We start from the raw sequence: 19,283 nt of genomic DNA on the forward strand, positions 1-19,283 counted from the left end.
TTCAACTCTGAGGTAAACTGGAGGCTCTGGTCCCTGCTCACCACTCCCACAGCCTCATCTCCCTGCCACTGCCCCCAGCTCAGCTTTATTTAAAATTCTCTGCCACTGAATGACTTGTTTCATAGGGCTCTAGTATGTCTTTGTCTTGGGGCATTTACACCTGACTGCTTCATATGGATCTCCCATCCCTCTCACTTGTTTTTGCTTATCCATTAGGTCTTAGAGGATACCCACCATTATTTTTTTAAAGATTTTATTTATTTATTTATTCATGAGAGACAGAGAGAAAGAGAGAGACAGACAGACAGACAGGCAGAGCCACAGGCAGAGGGGGAAGCAGGCTCCATGCAGGGAGCCCGACGTGGGACTCAATCCCGGATCTCTAGGATCACGCCCTGGGCTGAAGGTGGCACTAAACCACTGAGCCACCTGGGCTGCCCCCCACCATTATTGTTATATAATTACTGCTCATCAATGCCAGAATACTCTGGATAGGGTCTGGGTCATGTTTAAGCTAATGACCCCAGTACTAGTGTGGTACCTTCCAAAGGGCAGCTGTCCAGTTAATGTTTGGAGAATATTTGTCCATTTAATGTTCCATTTATTCTCTTGAATGAGATATATATCATTTTTAGTTTTATCAAATGGACTAACAGGGATAAAAGATGCTAAGATTTGACCATCTCTTACTTTTTTGTCTACTAATGCACCTCAGCCGTTTTACTGCTGAGTTCTTAAAAATCTCCAGTTCCATGTTCTCTAATTCTAGATCACTAATGATAATGAATGGTTCTAATTTATATTACAAAATAACAAATCTCATACTTAAATCTGTTAAATAGTAATAAATGTGTGAACAGGTCATTTATAAACTTACATTCTTTTTTTAAAACGATTTGAATTATTCATACCAGACACACAGAGAGAGCAGAGACCTAGGCAGAGGGAGAAGCAGGCTTCCTGCAGGGAGTCTCCTGTGGGACTCAATCCCATGACTCCAGGTTCAAGACCTGAGCCAAAGGCAGATACTCAACCACTGAGCCACCAGGTGTCTCTGTAAGTGTAGACTCTAAATCTAATCAAATTTCCTATAAAATAAATAACATTTAAAAAATATCCAAAAAGGATATAAATCTCCCAGGTCATACATATAGAATAGGAGTAAAAGATTTTTTTTTATTATTATTTTATTTAGAGACTCTTTTTTTTTTTTTTTTTTTAATTTATTTATGATAGTCACAGAGAGAGAGAGGCAGAGACACAGGCAGAGGGAGAAGCAGGCTCCATGCACCGGGAGCCCGACGGGGGATTCGATCCCGGGTCTCCAGGATCACGTCCTGGGCCAAACGCAGGCGCCAAACCGCTATGCCACCCAGGGATCCCTAAAAGATTTTATATACTGTTTTCCTCCAATCCTACTCCAGCTTTCACTATTTTAGATGTTGACTTCTCTCTTCAACAGCGAAGTGAAGAATCTGCCTCCTACTTCACTAGAGGTGGGAGGAGCTGCCGGGTCTGGCCTTGGGATGTACCCTTTCCATGGCAGTTGTGCTGGCTTTGGCTGCAACTCTGGCTCAGCCTCTCTTCCTCATCTCTCAAAGCCTCCCCATACTGGAATGAGAAGCACCTAGGGTTGTTCCAATGGATCATTGCCAAAAACTGTAGCAATTTCATCTTGCTGGTTTCAATATGGGCTTTTGGGCCCTACAGGAATTCATACTGTGGAGGATCACTATTGGGTATTGCTGATGTTCCAGGTACTTTTCCAGATTTCTGGTGATGAGTCTTCTGGGTTCCTTAAAGATGAAGTACTCTTTCTCAGAGTATATAGCCGTCATATTCAGTAGTTCCCAGTTTTCTTCCTCAGTGACATGTTTGCCCTTTAAGGAGATAACTTGAGGATAACTATCAGGAGGCCAGTCTTGGACATGTCCTCCCCACCACTCCCCCTTCCATCATAGGTGAGATCCAGTTTGTTAACAAGAGCAAAGCAGTGGCCGGTGGGGATTACTCCTTCACATCAATGCCAGAGACCCGTCCTGTGCACTCAGAGGCTCTCCCGAGGATCTCAGAGAAGTGGTTTTTGTGCTTTTTGATGACACTCTTCTGCATGCCTGCCTTTCTGATGGGGCTCATTTATTTGAAACTTCAGCAGCCGGAAATTGACAAACAATTCCATCTGTTCATCTATGGAGTCTATGGGCAAGTTCTCAGTCCCTGGCAAGGATTTCAAAGTGCTTGTATTTTCCATCTCTTGGTTGCTAGAGCCCTCATCTGATTTGCTTATTGACATGGCTCTGGTGACAATGGAAGAGGTGTAGGCACTCCAAGGATCCTGGGAAGTACTGTGTGTCCCAGGAGTAGAAACCTCTTCCATGGTGCAGGGGATCAGTGAAGATGAGGAGGAAGGAGCAGTCTCATTTTTAACTTCTGGAAAGTGTATTCCCTCCAGGCCCTGGGTTTCATTGTAAACCTGAAAGCTCTGCTGAAGTGGGATTACCACCATAAGATGTGAGGACTTGTGTTGGTGGCAGCAGAGGAATGTCAGCAGGAGGGTGGGCAAAGAAGGCCCACAGTCCAGGGGAAAGAGGGAGGATATGACTCATCTTAACTGGAAAACTTAACCATAATAGCTCCTTTTAAAAAATATTTTATTTATTTATTTGAGAGGGAGAGAGAGAGCAGGACTAGGGGGAAGGACAGAGAGAGAGAAGCAGACTCCCCACTGAGCAAGGAGCTAGATGTGGGGCTCCATTTCAGGACCCCGGGATGATGACCTGAGCTGAAGGCAGATGCTTAACTAACTGAACCATCCAGGCCCCCCAGCCATAACCGCTCTTATGGAGGCTGCCTCCACAGGTCTTCACAGGGCAGTACTCTAGGGCCTCATGGTTTTCTTGTCCTGAACCACCTGTTTGATAATAACCTGACAGACAAGCGAAAAGGCTCCTAAGTGTGCAGCCAGGCATCTTGGAATGCAAATTCTTAGGGCAGGCAGATTTGAGGTCTTTGGGGTCCCTTCTTTTCTCAGGTGTGTCCTCCCCTCCGCCCTCCCTAAGGGTCTTCACCTAGACTCCTGGCATGGATAGGAACATTTCTCTCTCCCGTACGAGGGCTGCTGCCTCCCTCAGATTAGACCATCTCTAATCTGAGACTGGTGAATAGGAAATCAGGGAGTAGTCTAACCATAACAGATTTACCCAGAGCTGCCTGGGTCTAACAGCAGGGGTGGGACCTCGGGCAGGTAGTCTCCTCCGTCCTCTCTCAGAGCATTCACCTTGACCCTAAAGGTGCTAGGTCACTTCCCCCCTGTTAACCAAGGCCAAGCCCCCTCAGGGCAGGGATCACTTCCCCACATTGTAGGAAGTAAAGGTCATGTGTCACCTTAGTGCGAATGGAGCTTGCTAGGGTTGGTAGCATGCATGGGGCTCTACAGGGCCCCTCCATTCTTGGATGAGTGGTTTCACAATTCTTCAGTTAAGTTCCTCACATGGACTCTGACAGAGCCTGGGAATCTTCTATTTGCAGACCTGAGGTGACCCCCTTAGACCAGGCCTACACAACCCTGAGACCTGAGGCTTCTGAGGAAGAACTTAGGGGCACCACTTCTTTCCATCTCTATTCGGTTTTCCAAGGCTTACAGCAGAGGTGTGTCTCTTTCTCTTTTCTGAGGTGGGCAATCCCCTCAATCCTTACTCCAAGTCCTCACCTAGGGCTTTTCCTTCTGCTTATCTGGGACACCCCCCCTCCACCCCACCCCGCACCTGAGCAAGGTACTCATTTCCCAGAGTCCCTTCCCTCACCCCCAGAGGAAATGAGGGGGCCCCTCAGTCTGACAGTAATTCTAGACCTCTTAGGGCTGATAGCTGGTGGGGGGCATGGCTCTGTAGGGCCTCCCTCTCTTCTATGCTGAGTGGGACACCTTAAGCTCACATTCAGTGTCTTTCTCTTGGCTATAGTCCTGTTGATTAATTACTTCCTCAATTAAGCTACCTTGACTGATTCAGGCAGTAATCTGAGTCTGTGCACATTTATCAGACTGCAACTCTCCTAGAGTTTGAGTCTGAGTCTCAGGCTAGATTTTAGCTGGGGAAGTAGCAACAGTATGCATGTGTCTACAACCACTGCTGGACTATCAGAGAACACCCATACCTTTTTTCATCAGAGGTCTCTTCTCCATCCAGATTTAAACACTCTGGAACTTCTGTTCTAAAAGATTTATTTTCAGGACACCTGGGTGGCTCAGCGGTTGAATTTCTGCCTTTGGCTCAGGGCCTGATCCCAGAGTCCTGTGTCAGGCTCCCCACAGGGAGCCTGCTTCTCCCTCTGCCTATGTCTCTGCCTCTCTCTGTGTTTCTCATAAATAAATGAATAAAATGTTAAAAAAAAAAAAAAAGGATAGAGAAAACTAGGTGTGGTATATGTATATGAGAAATCTCTGTACTACCATCACAAGTTCTCCATAGATCTACAAATTTCATAGAATAAAAGACGTATTAAAGAAATAAAAGACTAAAAAGTAGCTATTCCTGAAAATTCACTTGTTACATTTACAGAAAAATGTGGGTTTTTTTTAGGTTTTATTTATTTATTTATTTATTTGACAGAGAGAAAGTGAGAGTGTGCAGGTATAGGCAGGGGGAGCAGCAGGCATAAGGAGAGGGAGAAGGAGGCTCCCCACTGAGCAGGGAGCCCCACAGGAGCTCTATCTCAGGGACCCTGGGATAGTCCATACTTCTTCTAGATTTTCTTAGTTTTTACTCAGTTCTATTTATGAATGTGAGGATTCCATCCAGGATACCTTTTAGACATCATGTCTTCTTAGGGTCTTCATTGGCTGTGATAGTTTCTCAGGCTTCTTTTTTTTGACAACCTTGACATCTGAGAAGAGTGCTTGTCAAGTATTTTTTATAATGTTCCTCAATTGAGATTTGTCTGATGTTTTCTTATTAATTTTATTAATGTTTTTAAAGAATCAGCTTTTGGCTTTTTTTCTGTTTTCCTATTTTCAGTGTTGTTGATTTCCACTCTTAGTTTTATTACCTTAGTTCTTCTAGTTGTTTTAAATTTAATTTGCTCTTCATTTTCATTTCCTAAGGTGGAAGCCTATCTTACTGATTTTAGATCTTTTTTTGTGTTTTTATATATGTATATTGTTCTAAATTTCCATATGCATTGCTTTAGTTGCAGCCTACGGATTTTGAAAAGTTCTATTTTCATTTTTATTTTATTAATTATTTTCATTTCAGCTCTTTTTTTCCTTTTTAAAATTTTCTTTGCATTTCACTTCGGGAGGTTTCTGTTGACTAATCTTAAGCATTTTCCTCAAACGTGTTAAGTCTAGTAATGAATCATTCAAGGATATTTTTGATTTCTGTTTCTGTTCTTTGATATCTAGAATTTCTTTTTGATTCTTTCTTAGAGTTTCTATGTCTCTGCTTACATTACACATTTGTTCTTGTATTTTATCTACATTATAATGCTCGCTTTGGCAACACTATACTAAAATGTTATCTGCATTATCCATTAAAGACCTTAACATATTACTCATTAAATTCATTGATATTTTGAATACCTATATATCTAAATATGGTTGTGATATTTGCTCTGTTGGGAGAATAAGAATTCCTGTTCTCTCAATGGTTCTTTTAGGTATTCTATGAATCAAATTTACATTAGATGCATTAATGAGAATATCAGATTTAATAGGGTATGTATGGCGAATCCACACAGACATGGGAATTCCAAATGCAGTCAGGGAAAATGAGTTATATATATCATCCTGAACTAAGAAGAAGGGGGTAGGGGTCTGGGACTTCAGAGGAAAGGAATGCACTTTACAGGACAATTAAGAAGAGCAGATGTTTGGTAATTGGATGTTTGCCCTGCCATACAGATGGGCCAGTCAGATAAAATTTATCTCCACTAATAACCCTTATTCTGGGAAAGACCCCTAATTTATTTTTTATTTATTTATTTTATTTTATTTATTTACTCATGAGAGACACAGAGAGAGAGGCATCCAAACTTGTTACAATATGCTTTACATATATTCCAGTACAAGCTGTACATGACTTTATCTCCCTAATGGGATAAATGACATTTTAAGACCCCAGACTTTACTCCTTCCTGGTTCAACTCTGAAGTCCGGCTGTGAATAACCTCAAAAAATTTTACAAAAGACTGATAAACCCAAACTTTTGTGTTTCATAATGCTCTTGCTATCAGGCACACTTTAGATTTAATTTACATAACAGTTCTGCTTTAATGAAGGCTGTCCTTCATTAGGCTTCATTAGGCTGACCTCTAGTTAAAAGTGAATTGGGACCCACTATACACCTATAAGAATGATAAAAATCTCAAACTGTGACACCACTAAATGATAGAAAGGATGTGGAGCAACAGGAACTTCCATTCACTGCTGGTAAAAACACAAAATGGTACAGGCACTTTGGAAGACACTTTGGTGGCTTTTTACAAAGCTAAACATACTCTTACAGTATGATCTAGCAGTCTTACTCCTTGCTCTTTACCCAAATGAGTTGAAAATTTATGTCTTCACTAAACCTTGCACATGGATGTTATAGCACATGGATGTTTATACTTAATGTCCTTAAGTAGGTGAATTGATAAATCAACTGTGGTACCTTAAGACAGTGGAATATTTTATTATTCATTGCTAAAACAAAAGGAGTTATCAGGCCTGGTGAAGACTTTAAATACATATTAGTATGTACAAGAGGTCAATCTGAAAAGGCCACATATGTCATGATATTCTAACCATATAGCATTCTGAAAAAGACTGTAAAATACGACAATGGTATAAAGGTCAATGTTTCTAGGGATTAGCAGGAGGGAAGGATAAATTGATGGGGCGCTGCTTTTTAGAGCAGAGAAACTATCCCGTAGGATACTATATTGGTAGATTCAAGTCATTACACGTCTGTCAAAACCCATAGAATGTACAACACCAAGATTGAACCCTGAGGTAAATTAAGGGCTTCGAATGACAACAATGTGTTAATGTATGTTAACTGATTGTAACAAATATACCACTCTGGTTGGGGACGTTGATTGCAGGGGTGGCTGTGCATGGGTGTGGGCAGGGGCTATATGGGACCTCTGTACTTGACCCTCAATTTTTCTATGAACTTTAAACTTCTCTATAAATAAAGTCTATTATTTTTTTTTAATTTTTATTTATTTATGACAGTCACACACAGAGAGATAGAGAGAGAGAGAGAGAGAGAGGCAGAGACACAGGCAGAGGGAGAAGCAGGCTCCATGCACCGGGAGCCCAATGTGGGATTTGATCCCGGGTCCCCAGGATCACGCACTGGGCCAAAGGCAGGCGCCAAATCGCTGCGCCACCCAGGGATCCCTAAAGTCTATTATTTTTTAAAAGTGGATGAAATCTTCCCTTCCGGACTAGATAGTATAGTTCCATTTCTCATTGTCTTTCTTTCCAAAAACACCTATAAATCATAGAAATGGTATAAGAGAAAACCAAAGGAAAATTTTTGAAGGGCAGTAAGAAGAAGCCCAGCTGGTTTAGGACCTCAGTACCAGAGGAACCAAACAGCAGGTCAGCGTTTTGTGTACTCCCAAAGTGGAAGGCCTCTGGGACTCAAATTTTTTTGACCCCTAACCTAACAACAGAAGATCCAGGTAAGTTTAGTCCTAATCCAGATCAAATGGGAATTCTTCAAACAAGTGAGCCTGACAGCATTGGCAAGGGGGAGCCATTGGTAGCCTCACCAGAAAGAAGTAGCCAAGAGAAGCACTTTTCCCTCTGGGACTAGGACTGCTCTTTTCCAAGGAGCAAACTTAAGTAGGCAGGCAGAACCCAACTGCCATAGGGGGCCTGGTCCTGGAAGCTTTTTTATCTTATAAGATCTGAGATTTTCTCCCCCCTCTAGAAAAACCAAGATTGGCTGCTTAAAGAGGAAAAACAGACCTTATCACACCAAGCAGGAACATATTAGAAAAACCTTAGTGTCTGAGCACCTGAAACTCTCCTCTCCATTCAGAAACACTGGGTCAACTGGGCAGATCCAGGGATGGGACCAAGGCAAATTTTGTCTGGCTCAGGAACTCTTCTCACCACCATCCCTGCCTTTACAATTATTTATTATAAAGGTGAACCCTTACTGTAAAGATGGGCTTACAGTAGGATTTCTGGTAGTGAGCACTGGCAACTAGGACCACCAAACTTTTGGATTCCCAGTGCCGTAGATCAGCAACCAGCCGGGGCTGGTCTTACTGGATGAGGATGTCTTTGATCCCTTATTTCTGATAATAGGCCACCAGGGCTGCTCCAGGTAGACTGGCAGATTGTGGAAATCTGTGCCACGTGACTACCTCCCTTCACTCAGATTCAGATGTCCACCCCGGCAAAACCCTCCTTCCCCAGAAACAGAACATATTCCAGGAGCTTCTATTACAGCGTGCAGGGTTCAGTGATTTCCAGGGCCAGCCATTCACCTTGCTGAGGCTGTTGCCAGGTTTGTAGTGTTCCACTCCTGTGGCTGCCTCTGTGAGTCCAGAGACCTGCATGGACTGCAGGGGACCCTCAGGTCCCAGTGGTTGGGAACATAGCCAAGAGCTCCTCCTCTCGCTGCTTTGTGCCACAGCTGGAAAAGCCAGGAAGTCCTTATTATGGCCCAGAGATACTGGTCTGTGGGATTGGGGGTGTGTCAAGCAGGGAATAGATTAAAGGAGATCAAGTCACAGCAAGCAACTTGGTCTTGGAAACCTTTATCTGCTTGAAACTCTACACAGAGCCACCAGGGTGGCAGGCATATCAGCAAAACAAACCAAGACACAACAAGCAGCCTAGTCTCATTTTTTTTAAAATTTTTATTTATTTATGATAGTCACAGAGAGAGAAAGAGAGAGAGGCAGAGACACAGGCAGAGGGAGAAGCAGGCTCCATGCACCGGGAGCCCGATCCAGGATCGCGCCCTGGGCCAAAGGCAGGCGCCAAACCACTGCGCCACCCAGGGATCCCAGCCTAGTCTCATTGAGAGTGATGCTGCCTAACTCCAGGATGGATATGCCCCTTCCACCATCTCCTGCCTCAGGTGCTGTGGATCGTATTTGCCCTTAAGTGCTTTCAACAGATGCTAACCAAGAGGCTGCTCCAGCCTTGACAATTCGGTGGTGGGTGAAGCCAAGGCCAGCCCCTGAGCTAATCCGGTAGGAAACCACAAAACCGATCAATTCCAAGGCCACAATTGTTTGAGAAAGAGGTCCCTATATTCCCCGTTGGCATCAGCAGGTCATCCCCATAGCCACCACCTATCTAGGGAATAGGATGGTAGGCAGGTAAGCAAGAAGGCAACAGAAGTCTCTTACTAATATTAGGAGTCCTATGCAGAGTCACTATTTCTTAGTGAATGAGATCCTAATACTTGTTGAAAGCTAGGCAGGTATAAAGATGGATAAGTAAATTGATAGTACAGTTGGTTGAATGATGATCCATCAAAAGATATTCCCATCCTAATCAGTGGAGCCTGTCCATATTATCTTAAATGGCAAAAAAGGGGACTTTGCAGATGTGGTTACATTACAGATCTTGAGATGGGGAGATTATTCTGTTCTAACCAGGTGAGGCCTAAATGCAATCCTATATGTTAAGTTTTAAACTTTAGTTTTTAAAATTATATTTTTTGAAATATTATGTGTTTTTTATTTTTATTTCATTTTTTAAAAGATTTTATTTATTTATTCATGAGACACACACACACACACCCACACACAGTGAGAGAGAGAGAGAGATAGAGAGAGAGGCAGAGAGATAAGCAGGCTCCATACTGGAAGCCTGACGTGGGACTTAATCCTGGGTATCCAGGATCATACCCCGGGCTGAAGACGGTGCCAAACCACTGGGCCACCGGGACTGCCCTATTTCATTTATTTTTATTGAAGAATATTTGACATGCAGTATCAGTTTCAGGTGTACAATATAGTGACTCAATATTATATACATTACAAAATGGTCATCTCAATAAATCTAGTTACTATCTATCACCCTGCAAAGCTGTTCTGATTTACTGACTGCATTGCCTACTCTGTGCATTATATCTATCTCTTATTTATTTTATAACTGGAAGGTTCTACCTCTTAATCACCTATACCAATTTTGTCCAAACCCTCTGACAACCATGAATTTGTTTTCTATAAGTCTGTTTCTGTTTTGTTTGTTCATTTGTTTGTTTTTAGATTCTATGGTGTAATTGAGATAATATGGTATTTGCCTTTTTTTTTTGTCTTATTACTTTCAGCTCAATACCCTCTAGTCCATCCATGTTGTCACAAATGACAAGATTTCATTCTTCTTGTATGATTGGGTAATAATCTACTATATATAGATAGGTATAGATATATCCCATCTTCATTCATCTATTGATGGGCATCAGTCATATGTTCTTATAAGAGAGAGGAAGAGGCAGATCTGATACAAATACACAGAGGAGAAAGCTATGGGAAGATGGAGTTGGAAATTGGGGTGATGATATCAATGAGCCAAGGATGGCTGGCAGCTTCTAGAAGCTGAAAGAAGCAAGGAACAGATTCTCCCATAGAGCCTCCAAAAGACTGCAGGCCTGCTAATACCTTGATTTTTGCCCCAATGCTAAGGGATTTGTACATCTGGCCTTCTAGGTTGTGATAGAGTACACTTCTGTTATTTTAAGCCATCACACTTGTGGTAATTTTTTACAGCAACTAAAGAAAATTAAGACAGGTAGATGGAGAGAAGGATAAGTAGGCAGCTACTAGGTGGATACACAGATAAGTAGTTGTAAATATTGATCAATATTTATAGTAATCATGGTTTTTACTTGTATAATATCATAGTTATTTTCTCATAGCATTAAAAGAAACATGGGAAGCTACTTAAGTTGATTCTATGGACATCCAGTGTCCTCTTGGACAGTGAGGCTGTTTTAGACTTTTTTAAAAAAAGATTTTATTTTTTGAGAGAGCACAAGCAGAGTGAGGGGCAGAGGGAGAAGCAGACTCCCCGTTGAGCAGGGAGCTGAGCAGGGAGCTGGATTCAAGGCTTGATTCTAGAACTCTGGGATCATTACCTGAGCTTAAGGTAGACACTTAGCTGACTGAGCCACCCAGGTGCTCCTGTTTTGACTTTATAAAGTAATTGACAGTATAATAATCCCCTTTGGACATAATAACTTTGTGTATATATATGAGTATTTCTTTAGAATTAATGTTTAGAAGAGGAAATGTAAAGTCAAATGTATTTCATGTTTATGACTTTAAATATAGTCAATTTTTCAAAAAAATATATATTGTCAATTTTCCATCTGTCGGTATGTTCAGAATTTATTTTTTATTATTTTGAATGATTTTATTTGTTTATTCATGAGAGACACAGAGAGAGACAGAGACATAGGCAGAGTCCATGCAGGGAGGCGAATGTGGGACTCAATCCCGGGTCTCCAGGATCACACCACGGTCTGAAGGCTAAACCTCTGAGCCACCGGGCCTGCCCGCATTTTCTCATTTGACACAGAGATGCTAGGAGAATAAGAGAAGTAATGCTAAACTGTTGAGACACTGGGGCTGCCCCGAAAATTTCTTTTTTAAAAAAGATTTATTTATTTATTTATTTTAGAGAGTGAAAGCACATGAGTGGAGAGAAGGGCAGACAGAAAGGGAGAGTAACAGACTCCTCGCTGAGTGCAGAGCACAAGGAGAGACTCGATTACATGACCCTGAGATCATGACCTCAGCAGAAATCAAGAGTCACATAGGTACCCCAAAGAAAATTTCTATAAATATATATATGTAAGGAGAAATCTATTTATACATATACATATATATATATTTCTTTAAATGAGGGCAGGGAGAAATGGAGGCATTTTGCTTATTACTTAATGAAGGTCCTAACTAAGGCACAGAAAGATCCAGACAGGAGGGAATTCTAGATATCAGACAGTAAACAGAAATGATACCCCAGAGGAATGATACTCCCGAGGAATACTAGATCTATGAAACTGGTGACAGCTGACCTCTAGAGGTAATGGAATGTTTATGATGTTTATGAATGTTATGTTTATTCACCTAAATTAGTAGTGCAGTCACACAGGTTATAGCAGTCAACTTGGTCAGAACAGGGTCACCAATTTCCCTTGTCTCCTCATTCTGCTCTTCTACTAAGCACGTTTTGCCTATTGCAGAAGTGGTACCACCATCTACTCAGATTTTCTGGCCAAATTTTAGGTGTTGTCACTGATTGTTGTTCTTCCCTCATGACCTTGCAACAATTCAAGTTTTACCAGCTGAGGACCTAGCTAGGAAGAGACAAGCCCTGCCTAAATTCCAGATGTATAAAATCTATGAGCATAATAAAATAGTATTTCACAACACCAAGTTAGAGAGCAGTAACTGATTGAAACACATTCTATTAATTTATTTTTCATTTTATTTCATACTGTTTCATCAGTATTTTGTTTTCCATGTGCCTTTACATTCTTACTCAATTTCTATTTCATCTTTCAAAACCTTGTATACTATATTTCATTCCAAATTCCATTCCATTTTTTCCATTCCATCTATTTTTAAATCTATAGTACATGTTTCATACTCCATTTATTTCATGTCATTGCATTTTCAGTCCAATTCTACATTCCTTCCTATTATATTTTCCTTCTTTTTCTTTAACAATTTATTTCATCCTATATTCCATTCTATTCCTTTTCTCCTATGACATTATATCTTTTATTCTCCGTGCTGTTAGATATTTATTTCTATCCTCCTTTCCATTCCATTTTCCCATTATATTCCATTCAGTTTCCATCCTCTTCAATTTTCCATTTCATATCCTGTTCAAGTCCATATTCTGTGCCTCATTTTATTCCAGTTTCCTCTGCAACCAGTTTTTATTTCATCCCATTCTGCTTTATGTTTAAAATCCATTTTCCATTCCTTATTATTTAGCACTCCAGGTACCATTCCATTCTATTTTGTGTCATATTTCCAGTTGCTTATCCATTCCCCTGAACCTTTCATTCCATTTTGTCAAAATTGTTATAACAATGACTTTCAGGACATCTGCTTGCCAACATTTTTATCAAAGAATCAGAAATGTGCCTGGCATTATGCCAAAATTTTCCACTTCTGGGAATTTATCCATAACAAGGATAAACTTAGGATATGAACATATTTTAGCTTGCAGGATGTGATTCACAGTGATAGAGTGCAAAGTTGAAAACAAGATAAATGTTGGCAATATAAGAATTTTTGAAAGTGCAGGCTACCTCTATAAATGGAATGTTTTCTATTACAAAATGGCTTTGTTTATTTACATGGAAAGTATATTTTCTGGATCCAAAACCGAGGTTACAAAACAGTATTTCTGGATAAATAATTCCATTTTTGGAAGATAAAAGAAAACAACTATATAAATGGCCGTTCTGCCAGTATATAATTAAAGATTTCCAGTAGTTACCCATTGGTGTGTGAGAAAAAAATTGTTTTCCCTATGAGTGTGTGAAAATTTAAGTGCAAGTTTTCTTTTCTTTTTTTTTTTTAAGTGCAAGTTTGCCTTTCCATTTTGGGTACTGAGCATGCAACCCTTTTGTAATAGTGACTAAAATATCCAAATATTAATCTTCAAGTCTGTGCCTCAGAACATATTTCTATTAATAGAAATTTAACATCTGTGGCCAAGAATGAAGACTATGTCAAATTAATTAGCATGCATTCATCACTAGATTACTACCTAGCTCATACAAATGTTAATATATATTATAAGGGTAGTACCACTCTTAATCCCAGGCAATTCTTTCCTGTGCCTCAGCGGGACAGGCAGGAAGAAGCAGTCTTCCTGGAAGTCTAACTCCCTTTTCTCATGCTTGGGACGCACAGGAGGCACACTGTGGGCCCCATCCCTGTTCTACTCTTTGAGTTGTTCTCCAGCTTTTAAACCCCGTGTGGAGTGATTCAGATGTCTGGAGGAGTCTCAGAACTGTCCCCTCTGGAGTCATCCATGCACCCAGGGTCTGACTATATATCATAACGGTGACCTAGCTAGGGAATTGGCTCTTTTTGACCAGTGTGGTATTTCTTTCAATTGATTTCTTGAATTTGAGCCACGATAATGGTGGTGACACACCGATTTTGGGTCACTCATGTTGTTTATATAGAGAGAGCCTCACCACCCTACACACGCACGCTTTTAAAGGCTATGTGTAAAGCCCAGGACATTCACATTATCTACCAGTCCAGGGTAGACCCCACAGGGTGAGTGCTCACCTTTGGGCTTGCTGCCAGATGTGGCTTGGGTTGGGCGGCTTCTGAAGATGCGTCACGTGATCCCCAGCCCACCAATCAGAAGGGAGGATTCCACCAGGCCCCGCCCGCCTTCCTCCCTCCTCTAGTCAAGGCTCTACTTGAGGTAACCTCTGCGGAGTGTTGCTGTTTCTGACAAACTTGCGTTTTGGTCGCCCAGTCCTACTCAGAGGAGGAAGAGAGGAGCAGCAGTTTGAATCCTTGTTGGGTGTCGGAGTCAGAGGGAGGAGCCTAAGAATGAGGTCACCTTTACCGCTGTTGCTGCCAGCGAGACTGGAAGCCCACGTCCTGCGGCCCAGATTCCCCTTCACCACTGAGCTCTTGAGGATTACACGGGCTTGCACTGAAGCCTCCCTATCCATCGTCTATGAGGGCGCTGACTTGCCCGGCAAAAACTGCTGACGAAGAGGCGTTCTGACCTCCGAGGCTTCCTGGTTACCATTCAGACCTTCCATCCATGGTGGCCTAGGAGGGCCGGAAGCGAGACCGTGCCCCCTGGCGGCTAGCCGTCCCGGGACAACCCACAGGGGGCATGGGCATGGTCGGTGGATAAACTGTGATCGAGGCTTGGGAAAAGGCTGCCCCAAAAGCACTCCAGCGGGAACAACCTGCCTACACACACACACTTCTCTGTGGGCTGTTTTCGAGAGATTCCGGAACTCCGGGGTCTCAGCCTTTCCTGCCCTCTTCTCCAAATCTTGAGCCCAGCAGCGGGCATCATTCTCGGGCTTCTATGTGGAATGCAACATCACGGGCAGGCCCTGCTCTTCAGGGCCGCGGATTCCTGCTGGGCCCGGCCAGTGCAAGCTGTAGCCCTTAGGCAGGCTCGGCTTGTGGCAGCCACATCGGCAAAGCCTCGCCCAGCTCTGCCCAGCTCTTCCCAGTCGCGACCATACACCAAGACTGATCCCCCCAAGCCCGGCACACAGGTAAGAACGGCACTCTGCTGCCATCTGTCTCCTCCTCTGCCAGCTGCTTTTGCTCCTAGGTTCGCCTCGGGAACGCTTGTCTCCTGTAGTCTTTCAAACTCTCTTGATGGCTGAGATTCTTGCCTTGCTTCCCGCCTGGCAGTAATGCCACCTGCATTATAGTGTGCCTCCCCATCCGGGTCTCCAGGCACATTTTGTTTTCATTTTGTTGGGCAGTGTGGTGGGAGCTTCCTTCCGTAAGTCTCTTGGTGTGAACCCCACCATCTCCATTGGGTTTTCTGGCCTGAGCTGCCTTTCCTCCTCGTCCTCCCATGATGATGATTTTGCCTGAGCTCACACTCCAAGCCTAGCCCTCCTAGAGTTACGCCAGTCTTACTGCCTGAACTTGTTGCCCCGAGTCCTGCCAATCCAGAAAAGGTCAAAAGAGGGAGCAACTAACCCAAGTGGTGTGACTCTCTCTCAGCAATCTCCAAAGCAAAGTTGGAAGGGACATCCATCCCCTGGAATGAATGGCCTTGCCTGCTGGTTACCTGGGAGGTTTCCAAGAGTCCTGTCAGACACTAACAATCATCATGAATTTTTTTTTTTTTTTTTTTAAGAGAGAGTGAGGGGGTAGGGACATCAGAAGGAGGCAGGGGAGAGAGAATCTTAAGTAGTCTCCATGCCTACCAGGGAGCCCCTTACGGGGCTTGGTCACAGAACCCTGAGATCCTGACCTGGCTGAGATCGAGTCATTAGCTTAACTGACTGAGCCACCCAGGCACTTCTCATTATGAGTGATTTTAAAGCCTCTTCTCCCTGTTACTCCACCATGGAGTATTGAATTGGCTGTTGAATCTTGATTCCAGGTCCCCTGCCCCCTCAAACGGGCTGCCTTTATTCCTGAGCTGAAATTTCTGTTTTCCATGTTGACATTTACTGAATGAATTTTTAAAAATGGTATCTCCTTCCTGCTTTTCTATAATTACATATAAGAGCAAATACTTTTTTTGTTGTTTTGGGGGCTTGTATGTTTCTGCAAAATTCCTATTTATACCTTTTGTTCATTTTTTTCATTGCCTTAAAAATATACATTATTAATAATAACCCCTTTTCTGGTTAATATGGGACAAATACTTCTCCCAGTTTTTTTGTCTACTTCTTGAATCTTTTAAATACTCTCATTTAGTAACCAAAAGTTTGAAAATTACTATGCAGCTGATTTTGCCTGTCCTTTGCAGTTTGGCTTTTTATATTATAATTAAGAAATCCTTTACTACCACTAATAAATTAGTCCATGTTTTTTCTATATTCTTTAACTCTTGCTTTTCACAGAATACAATCCACCTGAAATTTGTTTCCATGTATTATTTAGTGAAGAGGTTCACATTTTATTGCCATTTTCCATATGGGTCATGTGTTGCCCATTAGAATGTTAAAATTCCTTCCTTTCCCCATGATCTGTCATGACAGCACTGAAATGAAATAGATTTTAATTTATGCATAGATCTAACTATAGACTCTTTCTTGTACAGTTTGGTCATTTGCCTCTGTTTATACTACTCTGTGTTATAAAAAATTTTAATAAGTTGTTGGGCAGGTGTCTCACTTAATTCTCTCAGGAATATGATCATATTTTTCACATTTTATGACCCTATATTTTTCATATTACATTTTGGAAGCAGCTTGTCATATTGCATGAAATATCCTATAGGGTCATGCTTGAAATTACTTTGAATTTGTAGATTGTTTTGGGAAGTATATATTGTAATACTGAATCTATTTTCATAGTGTATCTTATTTAGGCATTTTTTTGTTTGTTTTAATCACATTTTTTATAATTTTTTCAGTAGTGTTAATCTGTTTGTAGGTGTGGTTTTCTTTGTTTCTATCTTGCTTGAGGTCTGTAGGGGTCCTATTTGATCCTATGACTTGATAGCTTCAGTTTTTAAAATTCTAGGCAATTCTATTTTCATATAATGAATTTTTTAAAGATTTTATTTATTTATGAGAGACAGGCAGAGATATAGGCAGAGGGATAAGCAGGCTCCCCGCAAGGATCCTGATGTGGGACTCGATCCCTGATCCTGGGATCACTCCCTGAGCTGAAGGCAGATGCTCAACTGCTCAGGCGTCCTGAATTTTTTAAAAAATAGAAATATTTTCTTTTTTTTTTAACCAATCCATTTTTTAATTTTTAAATCCTTGACATTACAGAACTAAACTGAAATTTATTAACATTCCACTCTTAACATTTCTTATCGACAAACCGAAATAAAATCCATGAGCCAAAACAAAACTAAAAACAGGGATAAGCTTATAAAACTAAATATGGATCCCAGCATTAACAGCTGAACAGAGAAATGTGATTTTTTATTTATTTATTTATTTTATTTATTTTATTTTTTTTTAATTCTTAGCAGATGGTAAAGTCGTGTAGAAACTGAAACACTTACAAATTATTTAAAACCTGGAATCCCTGACCAGAAATTACACAGTTGGATCATGGGAAAACAGCAGAAAGGGGGTGGGGTGGTGGTGGTGGTGGTTTGTAAGCGAACCTACACCGTTCTAGCTGCACCCCATGCCCTTCTCGGAGGAGAGCCTGGCATTGATTAGATACTGGGCCAGACTAATACTGGCAGCAGAACCAGTGATAGTAACCTGCCTACCAGAGGAACCTTCCACCGGATTGGCAATTTTGATCTGGGCCCCAGACATCTGGCGGATCTCATTAATGTTGGCGCCCTGGCGCCCGATTATGCAGCCAATTAAGTTATTTGGAATGGTGAATTCATGGGTGGTTTGAGTGGACGCATCCAAACTTGCCCAATAGCCTTTCACCTCGGGAGAGTTGGAGTCAATTCCGGCGAATCCCGTCCCGCCGTGCATCATGGCAAAGTGAGATTGTTGTCTTGCCACCTGGTTCAGCTTGGCCAGGTCGAGCGGAGAGACGGTGTGTTGTCCTTGGATCGAGTAGGCATCCAGGGGCGGCCCCTCCAGGTAGTGGGTGTCGTGCGGGTAGCCGGCTGCGTGCGGGTAGCCGGCTGCGTAGCCCCAGCGGTCTTGGCCGCCCGCGCAGATGACCGGCGAGCTGGCGGGCATGGGCTGGTACGGGATGGTCATGACTCTCCCCTGCGGGGACTGGGAGAGCGTCTCGAGCATGACCAGGCAGATCTGCTTGACACACTCGGTGACCGACTGCGGCACGCCCGCGATGGTGATGGCCCGCTCGGTCGAGTTGGGCAGCATATCCCCCGCCACCTGCACCTGGGCGCCCGTGCTCTCGCGGATCTCCTTGATCTTGCAGCCGCCCTTCCCGATCAGCGAGCCGCACTGGTAGGCCGGCACCACGAGCCGCAGGGTGACCGGGGGCCTGCTGGCCGCCGTGCTGTTGGTCATGGAGCTGTTGATGTCTTCCTCCAGCTTGTCGATGATCATGACGAAGGCCTTAAAGATGGCATTGGTCGGGCCCGTCAGGGTGATGATCCGCTCCGGGCAGTTGCCCTCCGAGATGTTGATCCGCGCGCCGCTCTCCTTGCGGATCCTCTTCACCGACTCCCCTTTCTTCCCGATGATGCTCCCCACTTCCTTCCTGTGCATGAGCAGCCGAATGGTGAGAGTCGCGTTTAGTTCACTCTCAGTCACTCTGGCATCCATGGCAAGCGGCAAGCGGCAAGCGGCGGGCGGCGTTCAGGGGCGTTGGGCCCGTTACGCGAGCGGCGGGCGGGGGGAGGGGACTGTAGGCCCGGAACGGCCAGCGCGAGGCGAGCAAGGGCCCGCGCGAGGCGAGCAAGAGCCGCCGGAGCGTGCGGGCCCGCACGGAGCGAGCAAGCGGGCGCGGGTGGGAGGCCGCGGCATCGTCCGGGGGCGGCGGCGGTGGCGGGGGTGGGGGGTGGGGGGGCGAGCGGGCGGGAGGCCGCGGCGTAGTGCGGCGGTGGCGACTCCGGAGGCAGCCTCGGCCTATTTTCGGTTTTATTTTTTTTATTTTTTTTTTTTCTATTTTCGGTTTTAAAAAGGAAATTTAAAAACACTTCTGCAGAATTCTCCATTTTATAT

The 19,283-nt window shown here is 43.1% G+C and overlaps 1 protein-coding gene across 1 annotated transcript; it reads right to left on the reverse strand.

The window, feature by feature from the left end:
• Nucleotides 1-17,385: 17,385 nt before the first annotated feature.
• Nucleotides 17,386-18,940, reverse strand: LOC112654977 (poly(rC)-binding protein 1-like). Its single transcript, XM_025439636.3, has one exon. The coding sequence runs from the start codon at nt 18,882-18,884 to the stop codon at nt 17,796-17,798; it is 1,089 nt and encodes a 362-aa protein (XP_025295421.1). The 5' UTR covers nt 18,885-18,940; the 3' UTR covers nt 17,386-17,795.
• Between the last annotated feature and the right edge of the window lie 343 nt (nt 18,941-19,283).

Source organism: Canis lupus, chromosome X, assembly GCF_003254725.2.
Source record: "Canis lupus dingo isolate Sandy chromosome X, ASM325472v2, whole genome shotgun sequence".
NCBI lineage: Eukaryota > Metazoa > Chordata > Mammalia > Carnivora > Canidae > Canis > Canis lupus.